Source organism: Oncorhynchus mykiss, chromosome 19 (assembly GCF_057628025.1).
Source record: "Oncorhynchus mykiss isolate SJ-2025 chromosome 19, ASM5762802v1, whole genome shotgun sequence".
NCBI classification, from domain to species: Eukaryota; Metazoa; Chordata; class Actinopteri; order Salmoniformes; family Salmonidae; genus Oncorhynchus; species Oncorhynchus mykiss.
The window spans coordinates 67,605,228-67,628,002 of record NC_143040.1 but is presented as its reverse complement, the minus strand read 5'-3'; the positions used below and the strand labels follow the sequence as shown (position 1 = coordinate 67,628,002).

The 22,775-nt window shown below is 40.2% G+C and overlaps 2 protein-coding genes across 13 annotated transcripts in view; both read left to right on the top strand.

Moving 5' to 3' along the window:
* The window catches only part of LOC110498199 (echinoderm microtubule-associated protein-like 1), a 113,683-nt gene extending 101,859 nt beyond the window's left edge, over nucleotides 1-11,824 (top strand). For all 8 annotated transcript variants that reach the window (XM_090211587.1, XM_090211588.1, XM_090211586.1 and 5 more), the window contains 8 exons: nucleotides 107-238; nucleotides 630-697; nucleotides 927-1,015; nucleotides 6,956-7,053; nucleotides 7,384-7,471; nucleotides 7,576-7,671; nucleotides 9,394-9,524; nucleotides 9,640-11,824. In XM_090211587.1, coding sequence (XP_090067713.1) covers nucleotides 107-238; nucleotides 630-697; nucleotides 927-1,015; nucleotides 6,956-7,053; nucleotides 7,384-7,471; nucleotides 7,576-7,671; nucleotides 9,394-9,524; nucleotides 9,640-9,765 — 828 coding nt within the window. In that variant the 3' untranslated portion in view covers nucleotides 9,766-11,824. The remainder of the gene's footprint in view (nucleotides 1-106; nucleotides 239-629; nucleotides 698-926; nucleotides 1,016-6,955; nucleotides 7,054-7,383; nucleotides 7,472-7,575; nucleotides 7,672-9,393; nucleotides 9,525-9,639) is intronic.
* A 318-nt stretch (nucleotides 11,825-12,142) lies between these two features.
* Nucleotides 12,143-22,775, top strand: part of evla (Enah/Vasp-like a) — a 66,398-nt gene continuing 55,765 nt past the window's right edge. For 2 of the 5 annotated variants that reach the window (XM_090211581.1, XM_090211573.1), the window contains exon 1: nucleotides 12,155-12,596. In XM_090211581.1, the coding sequence (XP_090067707.1) occupies nucleotides 12,592-12,596 (5 nt within the window). In that variant the 5' untranslated portion in view covers nucleotides 12,155-12,591. Of the gene's footprint in view, nucleotides 12,597-22,775 lie in introns of all 5 variants that reach the window. The other 3 variants (XM_090211582.1, XM_090211574.1, XM_090211578.1) reach the window with 3 other exon arrangements.

Genomic DNA, 22,775 nt, shown 5'->3' with positions numbered 1-22,775 from the left:
GTACAATTATCTGACATTCTAGTTCATGCAGACATTAAACCTAACATTTCGAAGAGATGTAGCTGTTAAATGATGATATGCTAACTGGCCTCCCTACCTTCTCCAGGGTCACACAGATGAGCTGTGGGGGTTGGCCGTGCACCCCTGGAAGCCCCACTTCCTCACCTGTGGTCACGACAAGCACGTCAGCCTGTGGGACTCCTCCTCACATCAGCCTGTCTGGACCAAGACTATGGAGGTAGACGGACAGACAGACAGCGCCCCCTGGGGACAACCCTGAACCTCACACATTACACTCAGATAACTGTATGAGTAGAAGGGTCACGAGCTTAGCTTGGTCACAGATCTGTTTGTGCTGTATAGCCAGCAATGACGGCACGCCAAATATATTGGGGGGTTGGCCTTATCTCACCACATGACCTGCTTCAGGAAAAACTCAGTCTGGGTTCTAAGATAGCGCAGGAAAGCGTAGGGTAATTATCTCAAGACTTTGTGTTTATACATCTCCAAAAAACTTCAGTCTCTTTGTGTTGTATTAGTTCTTCACTGGGGCTGGTTATTTGGGTGTGGCAAAGGTTTCAGGATGCAGCATTGACGTGAAACTTCCTTTCGTTTTCTTTCACGGGTAGGACGCGGCCCAGTCTGCTGGATTCCATCCCTCTGGAGCAGTGGTTGCTATAGGAACGCAGACCGGCAGGTGACAGCGTAGTGCTCGAAGGAGAATCGTACTATGCCAATTCCATCACAAAAGCCATAGAGATCTGCCCGTAATAATAATAACAACAACAACAACCACACATGTCATTTCTATAGTGTTTTTTTCATTACGATAGGAGTCTCAAAGTGGGCTTTGTGAAATTACAGCAGATATGAGATGTGTTAGTATACTTTTGATAATGAGAAGATGGGTTTCTTTCGTCACACAGGTGGCTGGTGCTGGATACCGACTCTAAGGATCTAGTCACAGTGCACACAGATGGGAATGAACAGCTGTCTGTTATCCGCTTTGCACCGGGTATGGTAATAGGCTCTTATAATGCTTTATTAGGCTACTTGCTATAAGCATATGTGAGACTTTATTATGACTTATTATAAAGATGAATATTCATAGTACATATTTTAAATTAAAATGGTTGTTATTTAGTCAGGATCATTAAATGGCTGTTATTTAGTCATTATCATTAAATGGTTGTTATTTAGTCAGGATCAATAAATGGTTGTTATTTAGTCAGGATCATTAAATGGCTGTTATTTAGTCATTATCATTAAATGGTTGTTATTTAGTCAGGATCAATAAATGGTTGTTATTTAGTCAGGATCAATAAATGGCTGTTATTTAGTCAGGATCATTAAATGGCTGTTATTTAGTGATTATCATTAAATGGTTGTTATTTAGTCAGGATCAATAAATGGCTGTTATTTAGTCAGGATCATTAAATGGCTGTTATTTAGTCATTATCATTAAATGGTTGTTATTTAGTCAGGATCAATAAATGGTTGTTCTTTAGTCAGGATCAATACATGGTTGTTATTTAGTCAGGATCAATAAATGGCTGTTATTTAGTCAGGATCATTAAATGGTTGTTATTTAGTCAGGATCAATAAATGGTTGTTCTTTAGTCAGGATCAATACATGGTTGTTATTTAGTCAGGATCAATACATGGTTGTTATTTAGTCAGGATCAATAAATGGTTGTTATTTAGTCAGGATCAATACATGGTTGTTATTTAGTCAGGATCCGTAAATGGTTGTTATTTAGTCAGGATCAATAAATGGTTGTTATTTAGTCAGGATCAATAAATGGTTGTTATTTAGTCAGGATCCGTAAATGGTTGTTATTTAGTCAGGATCAATAAATGGCTGTTATTTAGTCAGGATCAATAAATGGTTGTTATTTAGTCAGGATCAATAAATGGTTGTTATTTAGTCAGGATCAATAAATGGTTGTTATTTAGTCAGGATCAATAAATGGCTGTTATTTAGTCAGGATCAATAAATGGTTGTTATTTAGTCAGGATCAATAAATGGCTGTTATTTAGTCAGGATCAATAAATGGTTGTTATTTAGTCAGGATCAATAAATGGTTGTTATATAGTCAGGATCAATACATGGTTGTTATTTAGTCAGGATCAATAAATGGTTGTTATTTAGTCAGGATCAATAAATGGTTGTTATATAGTCAGGATCAATAAATGGTTGTTATTTAGTCAGGATCAATAAATGGCTGTTATTTAGTCAGGATCAATAAATGGTTGTTATTTAGTCAGGATCAATAAATGGTTGTTATATAGTCAGGATCAATACATGGTTGTTATTTAGTCAGGATCAATAAATGGTTGTTATTTAGTCAGGATCAATAAATGGTTGTTATTTAGTCAGGATCAATAAATGGTTGTTATTTAGTCAGGATCAATAAATGGTTGTTATTTAGTCAGGATCAATAAATGGTTGTTATTTAGTCAGGATCAATAAATGGTTGTTATTTAGTCAGGATCAATAAATGGTTGTTATTTAGTCAGGATCAATAAATGGTTGTTATTTAGTCAGGATCATTAAATGGTTGTTATTTAGTCAGGATCAATAAATGGCTGTTATTTAGTCAGGATCAATAAATGGTTGTTATATAGTCAGGATCAATACATGGTTGTTATTTAGTCAGGATCAATAAATGGCTGTTATTTAGTCAGGATCAATAAATGGTTGTTATTTAGTCAGGATCAATAAATGGTTGTTATTTAGTCAGGATCAATAAATGGTTGTTATTTAGTCAGGATCAATAAATGGTTGTTATTTAGTCAGGATCAATAAATGGTTGTTATTTAGTCAGGATCATTAAATGGTTGTTATTTAGTCAGGATCAATAAATGGCTGTTATTTAGTCAGGATCAATAAATGGTTGTTATTTAGTCAGGATCAATACATGGCTGTTATTTAGTCAGGATCAATAAATGGCTGTTATTTAGTCAGGATCAATAAATGGCTGTTATTTAGTCAGGATCAATAAATGGCTGTTATTTAGTCAGGATCAATACATGGCTGTTATTTAGTCAGGATCAATAAATGGCTGTTATTTAGTCAGGATCAATAAATGGTTGTTATTTAGTCAGGATCCGTAAATGGTTGTTATTTAGTCAGGATCAATAAATGGTTGTTATTTAGTCAGGATCAATAAATGGTTGTTATTTAGTCAGGATCCGTAAATGGTTGTATTTAGTCAGGATCAATAAATGGTTGTTATTTAGTCAGGATCCGTAAATGGTTGTTATTTAGTCAGGATCAATAAATGGTTGTTATTTAGTCAGGATCATTAAATGGTTGTTATTTAGTCAGGATCAATAAATGGCTGTTATTTATTCAGGATCAATAAATGGTTGTTATTTAGTCAGGATCATTAAATGGCTGTTATTTAGTCAGGATCAATAAATGGCTGTTATTTAGTCAGGATCAATAAATGGCTGTTATTTATTCAGGATCAATAAATGGTTGTTATTTAGTCAGGATCATTAAATGGCTGTTATTTAGTCAGGATCATTAAATGGCTGTTATTTAGTCAGGATCAATAAATGGCTGTTATTTAGTCAGGATCAATAAATGGTTGTTATTTAGTCAGGATCAATACATGGTTGTTATTTAGTCAGGATCAATAAATGGTTGTTATTTAGTCAGGATCAATAAATGGTTGTTATTTAGTCAGGATCAATAAATGGCTGTTATTTAGTCAGGATCAATAAATGGTTGTTATTTAGTCAGGATCATTAAATGGCTGTTATTTAGTCAGGATCATTAAATGGCTGTTATTTAGTCAGGATCAATAAATGGCTGTTATTTAGTCAGGATCAATAAATGGTTGTTATTTAGTCAGGATCAATAAATGGTTGTTATTTAGTCAGGATCAATAAATGGTTGTTATTTAGTCAGGATCAATAAATGGTTGTTATTTAGTCAGGATCAATAAATGGTTGTTATTTAGTCAGGATCAATAAATGGTTGTTATTTAGTCAGGATCAATACATGGTTGTTATTTAGTCAGGATCAATAAATGGTTGTTATTTAGTCAGGATCAATAAATGGTTGTTATTTAGTCAGGATCATTAAATGGTTGTTATTTAGTCAGGATCAATAAATGGCTGTTATTTAGTCAGGATCAATAAATGGTTGTTATTTAGTCAGGATCAATACATGGCTGTTATTTAGTCAGGATCAATAAATGGCTGTTATTTAGTCAGGATCAATAAATGGTTGTTATTTAGTCAGGATCAATAAATGGTTGTTATTTAGTCAGGATCATTAAATGGTTGTTATTTAGTCAGGATCAATAAATGGCTGTTATTTAGTCAGGATCAATAAATGGTTGTTATATAGTCAGGATCAATACATGGTTGTTATTTAGTCAGGATCAATAAATGGCTGTTATTTAGTCAGGATCAATAAATGGTTGTTATTTAGTCAGGATCAATAAATGGTTGTTATTTAGTCAGGATCAATAAATGGTTGTTATTTAGTCAGGATCAATAAATGGTTGTTATTTAGTCAGGATCAATAAATGGTTGTTATTTAGTCAGGATCATTAAATGGTTGTTATTTAGTCAGGATCAATAAATGGCTGTTATTTAGTCAGGATCAATAAATGGTTGTTATTTAGTCAGGATCAATACATGGCTGTTATTTAGTCAGGATCAATAAATGGCTGTTATTTAGTCAGGATCAATAAATGGCTGTTATTTAGTCAGGATCAATAAATGGCTGTTATTTAGTCAGGATCAATACATGGCTGTTATTTAGTCAGGATCAATAAATGGCTGTTATTTAGTCAGGATCAATAAATGGTTGTTATTTAGTCAGGATCCGTAAATGGTTGTTATTTAGTCAGGATCAATAAATGGTTGTTATTTAGTCAGGATCAATAAATGGTTGTTATTTAGTCAGGATCCGTAAATGGTTGTATTTAGTCAGGATCAATAAATGGTTGTTATTTAGTCAGGATCCGTAAATGGTTGTTATTTAGTCAGGATCAATAAATGGTTGTTATTTAGTCAGGATCATTAAATGGTTGTTATTTAGTCAGGATCAATAAATGGCTGTTATTTATTCAGGATCAATAAATGGTTGTTATTTAGTCAGGATCATTAAATGGCTGTTATTTAGTCAGGATCAATAAATGGCTGTTATTTAGTCAGGATCAATAAATGGCTGTTATTTATTCAGGATCAATAAATGGTTGTTATTTAGTCAGGATCATTAAATGGCTGTTATTTAGTCAGGATCATTAAATGGCTGTTATTTAGTCAGGATCAATAAATGGCTGTTATTTAGTCAGGATCAATAAATGGTTGTTATTTAGTCAGGATCAATACATGGTTGTTATTTAGTCAGGATCAATAAATGGTTGTTATTTAGTCAGGATCAATAAATGGTTGTTATTTAGTCAGGATCAATAAATGGCTGTTATTTAGTCAGGATCAATAAATGGTTGTTATTTAGTCAGGATCATTAAATGGCTGTTATTTAGTCAGGATCATTAAATGGCTGTTATTTAGTCAGGATCAATAAATGGCTGTTATTTAGTCAGGATCAATAAATGGTTGTTATTTAGTCAGGATCAATAAATGGTTGTTATTTAGTCAGGATCAATAAATGGTTGTTATTTAGTCAGGATCAATAAATGGTTGTTATTTAGTCAGGATCAATAAATGGTTGTTATTTAGTCAGGATCAATAAATGGTTGTTATTTAGTCAGGATCAATACATGGTTGTTATTTAGTCAGGATCAATAAATGGTTGTTATTTAGTCAGGATCAATAAATGGTTGTTATTTAGTCAGGATCAATACATGGCTGTTATTTAGTCAGGATCAATAAATGGTTGTTATTTAGTCAGGATCAATAAATGGCTGTTATTTAGTCAGGATCAATAAATGGTTGTTATTTAGTCAGGATCAATAAATGGCTGTTATTTAGTCAGGATCAATAAATGGTTGTTATTTAGTCAGGATCAATAAATGGCTGTTATTTAGTCAGGATCATTAAATGGTTGTTATTTAGTCAGGATCAATAAATGGCTGTTATTTAGTCAGGATCAATACATGGTTGTTATTTAGTCAGGATCAATACATGGTTGTTATTTAGTCAGGATCATTATCAGATGGTTGTAAGAAAATATAAGGGCGCCATACATGTAATGCTTCACAGCTGCATCATAACGCATTATAACCTGTCTGATGTGAAACCAAGATGTCGACAGTAGGCCTACTATGAGAACATCCTAACAGTTACAGGTTGACTGTGATACTGATACAGACCATGTTGTGATACTGATGCAGACCATGTTGTAATACTGATACAGACCATATTGTAATACTGATACAGACCATATTGTGATACTGATACAGACCATGTTGTGATACTGATACAGACCATGTTGTAATACTGATACAGACCATATTGTGATACTGATACAGACCATGTTGTAATACTGATACAGACCATATTGTGATACTGATACAGGCCATATTGTGATACTGATACAGACCATGTTGTAATACTGATACAGACCATGTTCTGATACTGATACAGACCATGTTGTGATACTGATACAGACCATGTTGTTATACTGATACAGACCATATTGTGATACTAATACAGGCCATATTGTGATACTGATACAGGCCATATTGTGATACTGATGCAGGCCATGTTGTGATACTGATACAGACCATGTTGTAATACTGATACAGACCATATTATAATACTGATGCAGACCATGTTGTAATACTGATACAGACCATATTGTAATACTGATACAGACCATATTGTGATACTGATACAGGCCATATTGTGATACTGATACAGGCCATATTGTGATACTGATGCAGGTCATATTGTGATACTGATGCAGGCCATGTTGTAATACTGATGCAGGCCATGTTGTAACCTAATCTCCTGTTCTTATTCCTAGATGGTAATTTCCTGGCGATCGGCTCTCACGATAACTACATCTATATCTACGTAGTGGGGGAGAGTGGCAGGAAATACAGCAGATTGGGAAAGTGCTCGGTGAGCACCTTTTATATTTAGGACCTACCCCCTCTTCTCCTCGGCCTCAAACCAGGAGGACATGCTAAATTATGCGCACTTATGGCATAGTGCATAATGGTTTATAACAAGCTGAGTCATCCATCCGACTATAGCTGATTCTCCTCTCTCTCTCTCTCTCTCTCTCTCTCTCTCTCTCTCTCTCTCTCTCTCTCTCTCTCTCTCTCTCTCTCTCTCTCTCTCTCTCTCTCTCTCTCTCTCTCTCTCTCTCTCTCTCTCTCTGTCTCTCTCTCTCTCTCTCTCTCTCTCTGTCTCTCTCTCTCTCTCTCTCTCTCTCTCTCTCTCTCTCAGGGTCACTCCAGCTTCATCACCCATCTAGACTGGTCAGTGGACTCTCAGTACCTGGTGTCCAACTCAGGAGACTATGAGATACTCTATTGTAAGTATTGTTTGGTTTATTGAAATTGAAAATTAAACTCTGTGTTCTTATTGGACACGTTCAGGTAGCACCTCCCCGTTTCAATCAGCTGTATGTCGTTCCAGGGATCCCGTCTGTGTGTAAACAGGTGGTGAGTGTGGAGACCACGCGGGACATCCCCTGGGCCACCTCCACCTGCACCCTGGGCTTCCAAGTCTTTGGTGAGCAATGTTGAAGAAGCATGATAATCTATTTGTTGAAGAAGCATGAGAATCTATTTGTTGAAGAAGCATGAGAATCTATTTGTTGAAGCAGCTGGAGAATTTATTTGTTGAAGATTCTATTAATTGAAGCAGCTGGAGAATCTATTTGTTGAAGCAGCTGGAGAATCTATTTGTTGAAGCAGCTGGAGAATCTATTTGTTGAAGCAGCTGGAGAATCTATTTGTTGAAGCAGCTGGAGAATCTATTTATTGAAGCAGCTGGAGAATCTATTTGTTGAAGCAGCTGGAGAATCTATTTATTGAAGAATCTATTTGTTGAAGAATCTATTTGTTGAAGAATCTATTTGTTGAAGATTCTATTTATTGAAGCAGCTGGATAATCTATTTGTTGAAGCAGCTGGAGAATCTATTTGTTGAAGCAGCTGGAGAATCTATTTGTTGAATAATCTATTTGTTGAAGATTCTATTTGTTGAAGATTCTATTTATTGAAGCAGCTGGAGAATCTATTTGTTGAAGCAGCTGGAGAATCTATTTGTTGAAGAAGCTGGACAATCTATTTGTTGAAGCAGCTGGAGAATCTATTTATTGAAGCAGCTGGAGAATTTATTTGTTGAAGCAGCTAGAGAATCTATTTGTTGAAGCAGCTGGAGAATCTATTTGTTGAAGCAGCTGGAGAATTTATTTATTGAAGCAGCTAGAGAATGTATTTGTTGAAGCAGCTGGAGAATCTATTTGTTGAAGCAGCTGGAGAATCTATTTACTGAAGCAGCATGAGAACCTATTTGAAGCAGCTGGAGAATCTATTTGTTGAAGCAGCTGGAGAATCTATTTGTTGAAGCAGCTAGAGAAAGTATTTGTTGAAGCAGCTGGAGAATCTATTTGTTGAAGCAGCTGGAGAATCTATTTGTTGAAGCAGCTGGAGAATCTATTTGTTGAAGCAGCTGGAGAATCTATTTGTTGAAGCAGCTGGAGTATCTATTTGTTGAAGCAGCTAGAGAATCTATTTGTTGAAGCAGCTAGAGAATCTATTTGTTGAAGCAGCTGGAGAATCTATTTGTTGAAGCAGCTGGAGAATCTATTTGTTGAAGCAGCTGGAGAATCTATTTACTGAAGCAGCATGATAACCTATTTGAAGCAGCTGGAGAATCTATTTGTTGAAGCAGCTGGAGAATCTATTTGTTGAAGCAGATAGAGAATTTATTTGTTGAAGCAGCTGGAGAATCTATTTGTTGAAGCAGCTGGAGAATCTATTTGTTGAAGCAGCTGGAGAATCTATTTGTTGAAGCAGCTGGAGAATCTATTTGTTGAAGCAGCTGGAGAATCTATTTGTTGAAGCAGCTGGAGAATCTATTTGTTGAAGCAGCTTGAGAATCTATTTGTTGAAGCAGCTGGAGAATCTATTTGTTGAAGCAGCCAGAGAATTTATTTGTTGAAGCAGCTGGAGAATCTATTTGTTGAAGCAGCTGGAGAATCTATTTGTTGAAGAATCTATTTGTTGAAGCAGCTGGAGAATCTATTTGCTGGACACATAGGCTGCGTTTAAACAGGCAACCCAATTCTGATCTTTTCGCCACTAACTGGTCTTTTGACCAGTCAGATCAGCTTTTTTGCCAATAATTGGACTGGATGTGTGACCGTATGGCCATTCACATTGTGTGCAGAGTGCAGAGATAGGAGAATATAACATAATGGGACCAATACTATAACTCTGGTCCACAGGGTTATGGCCTGATGGCTCTGACGGGACTGACATCAACGCAGTCTCCAGATCTAATGAGAAGCAGCTGCTTGTCACAGGAGACGACTTTGGAAAAGTCTGCCTTTTCTCATACCCCTGCTGTCAATTTCGGGTAAGATTTTTTTAAAATCTATTCAATATATACATTGAGAAGAGCCTGTGAAGATTACATGAGCCCATTGGTTGCATTTTTGTTTGATTGATTGAGGATTTTTTTCTCCTTTCAGGCTCCCAGTCATGTCTATGGCGGACACAGCAGTCATGTGACCAATGTGAACTTCCTGTTTGACGACAGTTGCCTGGTTTCCACCGGGGGCAAGGACATGAGCGTCATGCAGTGGCGAATAGTGTGAGGCAGACATTTTGGGGCAACAGACATGCAGTTTCTTTATGGATCTGGGTAGGGTGGGGAAGGGAAGGGATGCAGCCCCAGAGGCTTTCCTGTATATGGATCCCAATGAGCTTATTGGAGTAGGAGGAAGTTGCCCCTAGACCCGCACCTAGTTTTGCATTTCTCCCATTAATAGTTTAGGATAGGATTTGGGCAGGACAAGCTGATCCTAGGTTAGTTCATAGGATTGGATTGTTGGAGGGCGGGGCGGGGCGGGTCATGGGTGGGTGGATGGGTTGGGGGGCGAAGATCATCGCAACAAAAGGAAGATACAACAGGCAGTACCTAATGTTTTGTTTTTTATCGTTCCGTCTTTCTCCTTTGCTTTGTATATTTCACAGCTCAGGAAACCAATAGAAAAGTAGGAGTTCAATGTCTTCCCTATGTCATTATGGTAGCCTCTCTGGCCTACTACAGATACCACTCCGCCTTGGAAAGACAAAAAGAAAGATTTCTACTGATGATGGGCATTTGGTCTATACAGAAAGCACATACATATGGTTCAAACTGATGCTGATAAAGTAAAATAACAAATACTCCTATGATTACACAATATTTCATCACGTGATGTGTATTTTACAATGAATGCAGCAGGTTTACCACAGGCAGTTGGTTAATAGGCCAAGTGTGCAATGGAGAGACGAATTCTGAGACTACATAGAAATATGACGATGTTCAACTCTCTACTGCCATCGTCTGGCTTCCTGAGGTATTGCAACGACTTCATTACTCTGCAAACTGTAATATGGTAAAGTATCCCACCGGCATTTCAAAGAGCCCTTTAAAAACAAATACAAAATCTATTATTATTTACACCTGTTGAAAAGCATCATTTTTGGAGGATATTCTGTGCTTGACAGAGCTGAAGTTGAACTCTGTGTCAAGAGGCTGGTGGGAGGAGCTATAGGAGGACAGACACATTGTAATGGCTGGAATAGAGTTCATAGAATGGAGTCTAATGAGGATTCCATGTTTGTGGTTTCGATGTGTTTTTGATACCATTCCATTAATTATATTCCAGTCTTTACATTGGGCCTGGCCTCCTATAGCTCCTTCCACCAGACTCCTCTGTTTCAAACCTATTTGGACTGCACTGTTATATATTGTCTGCTGCCGAGGTCACTTCCTTCCTGAGTCTCCCTTCTCTTCCTGTCTCAGACTAGATCTGTAAATAAAAGGTTTGTACTAAATCAGACCATTGCACTGTAATTGTTTCCTCTGCAATACCCTTGTCACACTATACTGCCGAACCAAACCGTACCGGGCTGGCTTGATATTATCTTTTCCCAGGGTCCTTTTCAGCATGGCTCCGACAACTATGGTGGAAGTGTAACCAGGCTAGCTCAGTACAGCTCGGTTCGGCTTGGTAATGCTACCATGCGTTCTGCCACCTGCAAGGAATCACTACTCCAAAGCTTATTAAAAAGGTCCACTCTGTGATATTTACAGCTGTTTTTTAATCACTCCAAGGCTTAAAGGAGAGATATCTCTCTTAAACCTGTGACTTAGCTACCATACTGACCTTGACTCCTGCTTCTTGTTAACTTGGAATATTCATGAACAAAACACGTCATGCATATTGATATCTTTCTCACACCCGGGCAAAAGTAATCACAGCAAGAGTGATCTGTACCACACTGGTAATGTCTGGACTGAACTGTTCCTTCATCTGGGGTTTGTTTTTTTAGTAATACAAAGTCATTTTGAAACGTTTCCAGGGCATGCATGACATTGGTTATACATGGGCTGCATTCAACAGGGCTCAATATTGTGGAACGTTCAGAGAGAAATATACTATGTAGAGAACAATCAGACCTTTCTGACTGGTAGGTTAAAGAATCGCATCAGCACTATTCATTACATTTCTATCAGCAACATTCTGAAACGTTTGCCTCCTGAAAGTAGCCCTGTTTTTTCAGCACCAAACATAATGATTGGATAAATGCAGATGTTTGACATGTGACCATAACAATGTAACCATGATGGAATAATTTTCTAATAAAAAATTATTAAAACAATAAGTTGTTGTCCTTGTTTGGGTCTTTGTTTGAGTATATGAAAACTGACGCAGAACACAACCATTCAGAGGGAATGTAAAATGTTTTAGTTTTTCCACAGTACAGTATCCATTTGTTTGACAGTAAAGACTGAAATTCCTTCAAATCTTTGAGACTGACTTTTTTTGCCATCTTTTTTTGATTGACGTTTTGAAATTCCAGTTTATTTTGGGTGTGTTGAAAGTATGTAATGATTGGGAAAGAAAAGGTGTGATATAAATCCAATTTAGGCTTGGTAGACTATTATAAGTGACTTTCTTATATAATTCCATTGTTCTGATAGAGCGCGAGATGATGCAGTTATAGGCGGTCGTCTCAAGCGGGCAGCATTGGACCGGTTGCACGCTGTGGTCAACTATTTTATAAAATCTCCACCTTGCCAAAACACCACGAATACGGTGGAAATATGGCAACTCGGAGGCTGCTGTCAGCCACAATCCCCCGTCTTCTTGAGACAACCACGACCATCATTTGAACATGGAATTAAGGATGCAAGACAATAAACGGAGTGCAAAGCTTTTGAGAGAGAAAGGGAGAACGTTCGGTTCCTCGCATTGTATTTCAGAATCAGACTGACTGCATTGCCGACAGCCATACATAATTGGTGAACATTGGCGTATGATCTTTTAGTTATATTGAATTAGAACATTCTGCTTTACAAACGGTCTGAGAGGGAAAAACCGGTATATGTCAATTTCTTCATGTCATCGTCTAATTGAACAGGAGAAAAAATGAGGTAAGCAATTGAGCATGTGTTGGGTTTGCAAAGCCGCGTCATTTGTCAGACCGTTGCCTTTATAATAATGTGGATGTGAATAAATTCACGATCTAGACGAAATATCTAGACGAAATCTGGACGAAATATTATAAATGAAAAGGCCTAATCACAGCATGGTATGCTACTTTAATAGAGTAATATCCATGTAATATGCTTGTCCTCGTGTATGCATTATTGAATTTACACAATAGACAAATCAGTTATTTGTGAAAGATCACAGCCACAATAAACCCGTAAAAATTTCAATGGGTAGGGTATTCTATAGAATAATATAGAACTATAGAATCCATGTGTTTTTCCTTCTACTCTATTCTATTAATTATCATTCTGTACACACCTATCCATATCCTTTATTGGATGGCCTGCATTTAATAGCAATGTTGTCATGGAAACGAGACCCCCCACCCCCCCCCCCACCCCCACCCCACCCCCCACACACACACAAACACACACATATTCCTGTACAGGCCATATACTTAGCCAGTTATTGACTGATCTAGCTGCATCATTATGGGAGATCAGTCAACAACAACAACACGCCTACAGAATAGCAAAGACAAAAGACTGGGAGCTCTGACACACAAATGACAGTTCTCAGCTCACAGTTATTTCATGGGCGGAGGAGGAATATTGTAAGGTTATGGCCTTTGTGTGTTGAAAATGACCAGGCCTAAGTGTCAAATAAATCCTGTGCCCTGCGGGTGAATTGTATTTTGGGACGGTTCTGTTGTTATTTAGCGTCCTATAGGCCTACACTAAGGCCTGAACAACCTACCTGAATACAAAGAACTACGGTAGGGAGTCTCTGCAGATTCTATTTGTGCATTCACTGCCTCCGAGGAGCTGTCAAATCCAAAACAATAATTTGGTAGCTTAGTGGTTAAGAGACTTTAGGCAATAATTGGATGGTTGCTGGTTTGAATCCTCAAGCTGACTAGGCAAAAAAATATTTTGATTTGTACTTGAGCAAGGTATCGAACCCTAATTGCTCTGGATAAGAGTGTCTGCAAAAATGTCAAGGAGTTTTGGGATTTTCTCTGACAGCTAGAATATAGGTGTAGGTCCTTGGTCTATACTCTTTGTTATTAGCTCATCAGCAGAGCACTGTTTTGGGTGGGAACCATTTGTGGTTGCACATGTGATTGTCTACATGGGGACAGTGTTCCTATATGTCTGTGTATGAGCTGTATAGAGAGTAATGGCTTCATGTTCCCACACCATAATGTGGTATAGGGCTGTAATAGAGAGTAATGGCTTCATGTTCCCACACCATAATGTGGTATAGGGCTGTAATAGAGAGTAATGGCTTCATGTTCCCACACCATAATGTGGTATAGGGCTGTATAGAGAGTAATGGCTTCATGTTCCCACACCATAATGTGGTATAGGGCTGTATAGAGAGTAATGGCTTCATGTTCCCACACCATAATGTGGTATAGGGCTGTAATAGAGAGTAATGGCTTCATGTTCCCACACCATAACGTGGTATAGGGCTGTATAGAGAGTAATGGCTTCATGTTCCCACACCATAATGTGGTATAGGGCTGTAATAGAGAGTAATGGCTTCATGTTCCCACACCATAACGTGGTATAGGGCTGTATAGAGAGTAATGGCTTCATGTTCCCACACCATAATGTGGTATAGGGCTGTATAGAGAGTAATGGCTTCATGTTCCCACACCATAACGTGGTATAGGGCTGTAATAGAGAGTAATGGCTTCATGTTCCCACACCATAATGTGGTATAGGGCTGTAATAGAGAGTAATGGCTTCATGTTCCCACACCATAATGTGGTATAGGGCTGTAATAGAGAGTAATGGCTTCATGTTCCCACACCATAATGTGGTATAGGGCTGTAATAGAGAGTAATGGCTTCATGTTCCCACACCATAATGTGGTATAGGGCTGTATAGAGAGTAATGGCTTCATGTTCCCACACCATAATGTGGTATAGGGCTGTAATAGAGAGTAATGGCTTCATGTTCCCACACCATAACGTGGTATAGGGCTGTATAGAGAGTAATGGCTTCATGTTCCCACACCATAATGTGGTATAGGGCTGTAATAGAGAGTAATGGCGTCATGTTCCCACACCATAATGTGGTATAGGGCTGTAATAGAGAGTAATGGCTTCATGTTCCCACACCATAATGTGGTATAGGGCTGTAATAGAGAGTAATGGCGTCATGTTCCCACACCATAATGTGGTATAGGGCTGTATAGAGAGTAATGGCTTCATGTTCCCATGAAGGCCTAAGGCTAATTTTTCCATTTACCCCAAATTATGAAAGATAGAGAGATACAGATGGAGGATCTTAATTTGACCTATATTGTCACAGCAAAATAATCCTGCAGCAATAGGATTTCAATGTTTAGTCCATAACGTTGATCGGTGATTAGGCTGTTAGCTGGCCAAAAGTAGGCTACATAAAAGTGCAATACTCTTAATATAAACATGTGTTAGTGTGTATTTTCATTAACGTGTGTTAGTGTGGGTTTTCATTAACGTGTGTTAATGTGGGTTTTCAGTAACGTCTGTTAGTATGGGTTTTCAGTAACGTGTGTTAGTGTGGGTTTTCATTAACGTGTGTTAATGTGGGTTTTCAGTAACGTCTGTTAGTATGGGTTTTCAGTAACGTGTTAGTGTGGGTTTTCAGTAACGTGTGTTAATGTGGGTTTTCAGTAACGTGTGTTAGTATGGGTTTTCAGTAACGTGTTAGTGTGGGTTTTCAGTAACGTGTGTTAATGTGGGTTTTCAGTAACGTGTGTTAATGTGGGTTTTCAGTAACGTGTGTTAATGTGGGTTTTCAGTAACGTGTGTTAATGTGGGTTTTCAGTAACGTGTTAGTGTGGGTTTTCAGTAACGTGTGTTAATGTGGGTTTTCAGTAACGTGTGTTAGTGTGGGTTTTCAGTAACGTGTGTTAATGTGGGCTTTCAGTAACGTGTGTTAGTGTGGGTTTTCAGTAACGTCTGTTAGTGTGGGTTTTCAGTAACGTGTGTTAATGTGGGTTTTCAGTAACGTGTTAGTGTGGGTTTTCAGTAACGTGTGTGAATGTGGGTTTTCAGTAACGTGTGTTAGTGTGGGTTTTCAGTAATGTGTGTTAGTGTGGGTTTTCAGTAACGTGTGTTAATGTGGGTTTTCAGTAACGTGTTAGTGTGGGTTTTCAGTAACGTGTTAGTGTGGGTTTTCAGTAACGTGTGTTAATGTGGGTTTTCAGTAACGTGTGTTAGTGTGGGTTTTCAGTAACGTGTTAGTGTGGGTTTTCAGTAACGTGTGTTAGTGTGGGTTTTCAGTAACGTGTGTTAATGTGGGTTTTCAGTAACGTCTGTTAGTGTGGGTTTTCAGTAACGTGTGTTAATGTGGGTTTTCAGTAACGTGTTAGTGTGGGTTTTCAGTAACGTGTGTGAATGTGGGTTTTCAGTAACGTGTGTCAGTGTGGGTTTTCAGTAATGTGTGTTTTCAGTAACGTGTGTTAGTGTGGGTTTTCAGTAATGTGTGTTAGTGTGGGTTTTCAATAACGTGTCTTAGTGTGGGTTTTCAGTAATGTGTGTTTTCAGCAACATGTGTTAGTGTGTATTTTTAGTAACGTGTGTTTTCAGTAACATGTGTTAGTGTGTGTTTTCAGTAACATGTGTTTTCAGTAACGTGTGTCAGTGTGGGTTTTCAGTAACGTGTGTTAGTGTGTGTTTTCAGTAACGTGTTAGTGCGTGTTTTCAGTAACGTGTTTTTTCAGTAACGTGTTAGTGTGGGTTTTCAGTGAATTTATTTAAATCACAAAGCTCATCTACATGTCATGTGGTGCAGGAAAATTCTCAGCAACAAAAAACTGATCAAATTAAGATCCTACATCTGTAGCTATATCTTGTATACACACTACACAGAACAGTTTTACACTGTGCCAAGGATACGTCCCCATGTCATCAAAATCTGCTTGAGTGTAACGTCACTGAAACAAGGTTTTTACAGTTTGTACGTGCTTGACAAGTTGATGTGTTTCATATCACACCATAGTATACACTGACCAGGTGAATCCAGGCTATGATCCCTTATTGAAGTCACTTGTTAAATCCACTTCAATCAGTGTAGATGAAGGGGAGGAGACAGGTTAAAGAAGGATTGTTAAGCCGTGAGACAATGGAGACATGGATTGTGTGCATTCAGAGGATGAATGGGCAAGACAAGAGATTTAAGTGCCTTTGAACGGGGTATAGTAGTAGGTGTCAGGCGCACCGGTTTTAGTCTGTCAAGAAATGCAAAGCATTTCACACTCAACAGTTTCCCGTGTGTATCAAGAATGGTCCACCACCCAATGGACGTCCAGCCAACTTGAGGGGGCGGAACAACAGATTTTTACTTTGTCAGCTCGGGGATTCAATCAAGCAACCTTTTGGTTACAGGCCCAACGCTTTAACCACTAGCCTACCTGCTGGCATGAACGTTTGTGTGTCCTATATCTTGCTCTTAGAAGCACTCTGTGTGTCCTGTAGCCTGTGTCTGGCTGTTCTCTCAGTCAGGAAGCACTCTGTGTGTCCTGTAGCCTGTGTCTGGCTGTTCTCTCATTCAGGAAGCACTCTGTGTGTCCTGTAGCCTGTGTCTGGCTGTTCTCTCAGTCAGGAAGCGAAAAGGGAGTGTTAAAGGGAATCCTTAAATCATCAGATGGACGTAAGGTGACTGGGAACCGGGGAACGGATTCAATTCAATGATTTATTCAGCCTCAGTGCTTCGATTGCAGCCACTGCAATCCCACAACTTCCCTATGCAGGGCTATTTATAGCTTTAGTGTAAGTGTTTTTTATCATTGCTATGATTAATCTGTATTCTCCCTGCCAGCCGTACTCAGTCATTGCACAGGGAGAAGTCTCCTGGGAAACGCAAGCACGATTGCCGCAGTGACTCATCCACCGAAAGAAAAGGTAGAATACGCTATGAAAATCCTGAGTTCCGCGTTTTTTTCTACAGGCTTCTCAGATCGGTGATGGTTTGTGTGATACAGCTCAACGAGCTCTAGCGCTATCATATTCATCACATTCTACTAAGATGTCCTCTGCAGTTTATTGATGAAGAGACTGCTTCTTGTATGCTCACTACGAAACCAGACCAACCAACTATGTAGTTTCAAATGACTAAATCTCAGCTCTAGAAAATAAAAGGAATCCTTATTTGGCATGTTCTTTGCAGTCTGTGTGTATGTGTGTGTATATACACTGAGTATAGAAAACATTAGGAACACCTTTCATTATATTGAGTTGCACCTCCCCCATTTCCCCCCCAGAACAGTCTCCATCCGTTGGGGCATGGACTCTACAAGGTGTTGAAAGCTTGGTACAGGGATACTGGCCCGTGTTGACTCCAATGCTTACCACAGCTGTGTCAAGTTGGCTGGATGTCCTTTGGGTGGTGGACCATTCTTGACACACACGGGAAACTGTTGAGCGTGAAAAACCGAGCAACGTTGCAGTTCTTGACACAAACCGGTGCGCCTGGCACCTACCACCATACCCCTTTCAAAGTAACTTAAATATTTTGTCTTGCTCATTCACCCTCTGAATAGCACACACACAATCCAATTCAATCAAATGTATTTATAAAGCCCCTTTTACATCAGCCAATGTCACAAAGTGCTGTACAGAAAGAGAGAAAGGAAGAGAATTAGAGAGAGCATGCTTAAAATTCACACAAGATACCGGATAAGACAGGAGAAATACTCCAGATATAACAGACTGACCCTAGTCCCCGACATATAAACTATTGCAGCATAAATACTGAAAGCTGAGACAGGAGGGGTCGGGAGACACGATACCCCCAGACAGGGCCAACCAGGCAGGATATAACCCCACCCACTTTGCCAAAGCACAGCCCCCACACCACTAGAGGGATATCTTCAACCACCAAATTACTAACCTGAGACAAGGCCGAGTATAGCCCATGAAGATCTCCCTCACGGCACAAACCCGAAGGAGGCGCCAACCCGGACAGGATTCAAAGCACTTCATGGCTACAGGCGTGAGTGCTACGGGTCGGGGGTCATTTAGGCAAGTTACCTTAGTGTTTTTGGGCACAGGCACTATGGTGGTCTGCTTAAAACATGTTGGTATTACAGATTTGTACAGGGAGAGATTGAATATGTCAGTGAAGACACTTGCCCATTGGTCAGCGCATGCTCGCAGTATACGTCCTGGTAATCCATCTGGCCCAGCGGCCTTGTGAATGTTGACCTGTTTAAAGGTCTTACTCACATCAGCTTGAGAGCGTGATCACACAGTCTTCCGGAACAGCTGGTGCTCTCATGCATGTTTCAGTGTTATTTGCCTCGAAGCGAGCATAGAAGTAGTTTAGCTCATCTGGTAGGCTCGTGTCACTGGGCAGCTCTCGTCTGTGCTTCCCTTTGTAGTCTGTAGATTTTTGCCCATTCTTCAAGACAAAACTGCTCCAGCTCCTTCAAGTTGGATGGGTTCCGCTGGTGTACAGCAATCTTTAAGTCATACCACAGATTCTCAATTGGATTGATGTCTGGGCTTTGACTAGGCCATTCCAAGACATTTAAATGTTTCCCCTTAAACCACTCGAGTGTTGCTTTAGCAGTATGCTCAGGGTCATTGTCCTGCTGGAATGTGAACCTCCGTCCCAGTCTCAAATCTCTGGTCGACTGCAACAGGTTTCCCTCAAGAATTTCCCTGTATTTAGCGCCTTCCATCATTCCTTCAATTCTGACTAGTTTCCCAGCCCCTGCCGATGAAAAACATCCCCATCACCACCATGCTTCACTGTATTCTCAGGATGATGAGAGGTGTTGGGTTTGCACCAGACATAGTGTTTTCTTTGATTGCCAAAAGCTCAGTTTTAGTCTCATCTGAGTTTTAGTTTCATCTGGGTGAGTACCTTCTTTCATTTGTTTGGGGAGTCTCCCACATCGCCAAACACGTTTGGACAGATACTCCAATCTCCGTTGTGGAGCTTTGCAACTCCTTCAGGGTTATCTTTGGTCTCTTTGTAGCCTCTCTGATTAATGCCCTCCTTGCCGTCTGTGAGTTTTGGTGGGCGGCCTTCTCTTGGCAGGATGGTTGTGGTGCCATATTCTTTCCATTTTTTGATTATGGATTTAATGGTGCTCTGTGGGATGTTTAAGATTTCTGATATTTTTTTATAACTCAACCCTGATCTAAACTTCTCCACGACTTTGTCCCTGACCTGTTTGGAGAGCTCCTTGGTCTTCATGGTGCTGCTTGCTTGGTGGTGCCCCTTGCTTAGTGGTGTTGCAGACACTGGTGGCTTTCAAAGCAGGTGTATATATACTGAGATCATGTGACAGACCATGTGACACTTAGATTGCACACAGTTGGACTTTATTTAACTAATTACGTGACTTCTGAAGGTAATTGGTTGCACCAGATCTTATTTAGAGGCTTCCTAACAAAGGGGGTGAATACATATGCACGCACCACTTTTCCTTTTTTTTAAATTATTCTTTGAAACAAGTTACTTTTTTAATTTCACTTCACCAGTTAGGACTATTTTGTGTCCATTACATGAAATACAAATAAAAATCAATTTAAATTACAGGTTGTAATGCAACAAAATAGGAAAAACACCAAGGGGGATGAATACTTTTGCAAGGTACTGTATTGATGAAGCCAATTACTGATGTGGTGTACTCCTCAATGCCATCAGAGGAATTCTGGAACATATTCCAGTCTGTGCTAGCAAAACAGTCCTGCAGCTTAGCAGCTGCTCCATCTGACCACTTTTTAATCGATCGAGTCACTGGTGCTTCCTGCTTTAATTTTTGCTTGTAAGCAGGAATCAGCAGGATGGAATTATGGTCAGATTTGCCAAGTAGAGGGCGAGGGAGAGCTTTGTATGCGTCTCTGTGTGTGGAGGATAGGTGGTCCAGCGTTCTTTTTCCTCTGGTTGCACATTTAACATTCTGATAGAAATTTGGTAAAACGGATTTAAGATTCCCTGCATTAAAGTCCCCGGCTACTAGGAGCGCCGCCTCTGGGTGAGCATTTTTTCTTGTTTGCTTATGGCGAAATACAGCTCATTCAATGCTGTCTTAGTGCCAGCCTCTGACTGTGGTGGTATGTAAACAGCTACAAAGAACACAGATGAAAACTCTCTAGGTAGATAGCGTGATCTACAGCTTATCATGAGAAACTCTACCTCGGGCGAGCAATAGCTCATGACTTCCTTAGATATCGTGCACCAGCTGTTATTTACAAAAATACATAGTACGCCGCCCCTTGTCTTACCAGACGCCGTTGTTCTATCCTGCCGGTCCATCGTATAACCAGCCAGCTGTATGTTGACATTGTCGTCGTTCAGCCACGACTCCGTGAAGCATAAGATGTTACAGTTTTTAATATCCTGTTGGTGGTTTTATCTTACGCGTAACTCGTCGATTTTATTCTCCAAAGATTGCACGTTTGCTAGCAGAATGGAGGGAAGTAGGGGCTTATTCGTTCGCCTATGAATTCTCAGAAGGCAGCCCGAACTTCGGCCCCTTTTTCTCCACCTCCTCTTCACGCAGATCACGGAGATCGGGGCCTGTTCCCCAGGAAGCAGTATATCCTTCACATCGGGCTCGTCAGAGTCGTGAAAGGGAAAAAAAGGATTCTGCCAGTCCGTGGTGAGTAATCGCAGTCCTGATGTCTAGAAGTTATTTTCGGTAGCGGCAACATTGTGTACAAAATATGTTTAAAAAAAAAAAGTTACAAACAATGCAAAAAATGAACAAAAAAAACACAATCGGCTGGAGGCACGTAGCATGTTTGCCATCTTCTCTGGCGCTGTTACGGTGCGTGAATGAGGACCCAAAAGCGAATTAACGTAAACAGAGCTTCTTTAATAACAAAACAAACGTAGGCTCAGATGGACCGGCAGATTCCGACAGGACAGGACAAGGTTGCAGCAAACATGACGATAGTCTGGTTCAGGCATGAATAACACAAACAAGAATCCGACAAAGACAGAAACAAAAACAGAGAGAGATATAGAGGACTAATCAGAGGGAAAAAGGGAACAGGTGGGAAAAGGGGTGACGAGGTAGTTAGGAGGAGACAAGGAACAGCTGGGGGAAAGAGGGGGAGAAAAGGTAACCTAATAACGACCAGCAGAGGGAGACAGGGTGAAGGGAAAGGACAGAAACAAGACACAACATGACAATACATGACAGTACCCCCCCACTCACCGAGCGCCTCCTGGCGCACTCGAGTAGGAAACCTGGCGGCAACGGAGGAAATCATCGATCAGCGCACGGTCCAGCACGTCCCGAGAGGGAACCCAACTCCTCTCCTCAGGACCGTACCCCTCCCAATCTACTAGGTACTGATGACCACGGCCCCGAGGACGCATGTCCAAAATCCTACGGACCCTGTAGATGGGTGCGCCCTCGACAAGGATGGGGGGGGGGGGGGGAGACGAGCGGGGGCGCGAAGAACGGGCTTGACACAGGAGACATGGAAGACCGGGTGGACGCGACGAAGATATCGCGGAAGAAGAAGTCGAACTGCGACAGGATTAATGATCTGGGAAATACGGAACGGACCAATGAACCGCGGGGTCAACTTGCGAGAAGCGGTCTTAAGGGGAAGGTTCTGAGTGGAGAGCCAAACTCTCTGACCGCGACAATATCTAGGACTCTTAGTTCTACGCTTATTAGCAGCCCTCACAGTCTGCGCCCTATAACGGCAAAGTGCAGACCTGACCCTCTTCCAGGTGCGCTCGCAACGTTGGACAAAAGCCTGAGCGGAGGGGACGCTGGACTCGGCGAACTGAGAAGAGAACAGCGGAGGCTGGTACCCGAGGCTACTCTGAAAAGGAGATAGCCCGGTCGCAGACGAAGGAAGCGAGTTGTGGGCGTATTCTGCCCAGGGGAGCTGTTCTGACCAAGACGCAGGGTTGCGAAAAGAAAGACTGCGTAAGATGCGACCAATAGTCTGATTGGCCCGTTCTGCTTGACCGTTAGACTGGGGGTGAAAGCCGGAAGAGAGACTGACGGAAGCCCCAATCAAACGGCAAAACTCCCTCCAAAATTGAGACGTGAATTGCGGACCTCTGTCCGAAACGACGTCTGACGGAAGGCCATGAATTCTGAAAACATTCTCGATGATGATTTGTGCCGTCTCTTTAGCAGAA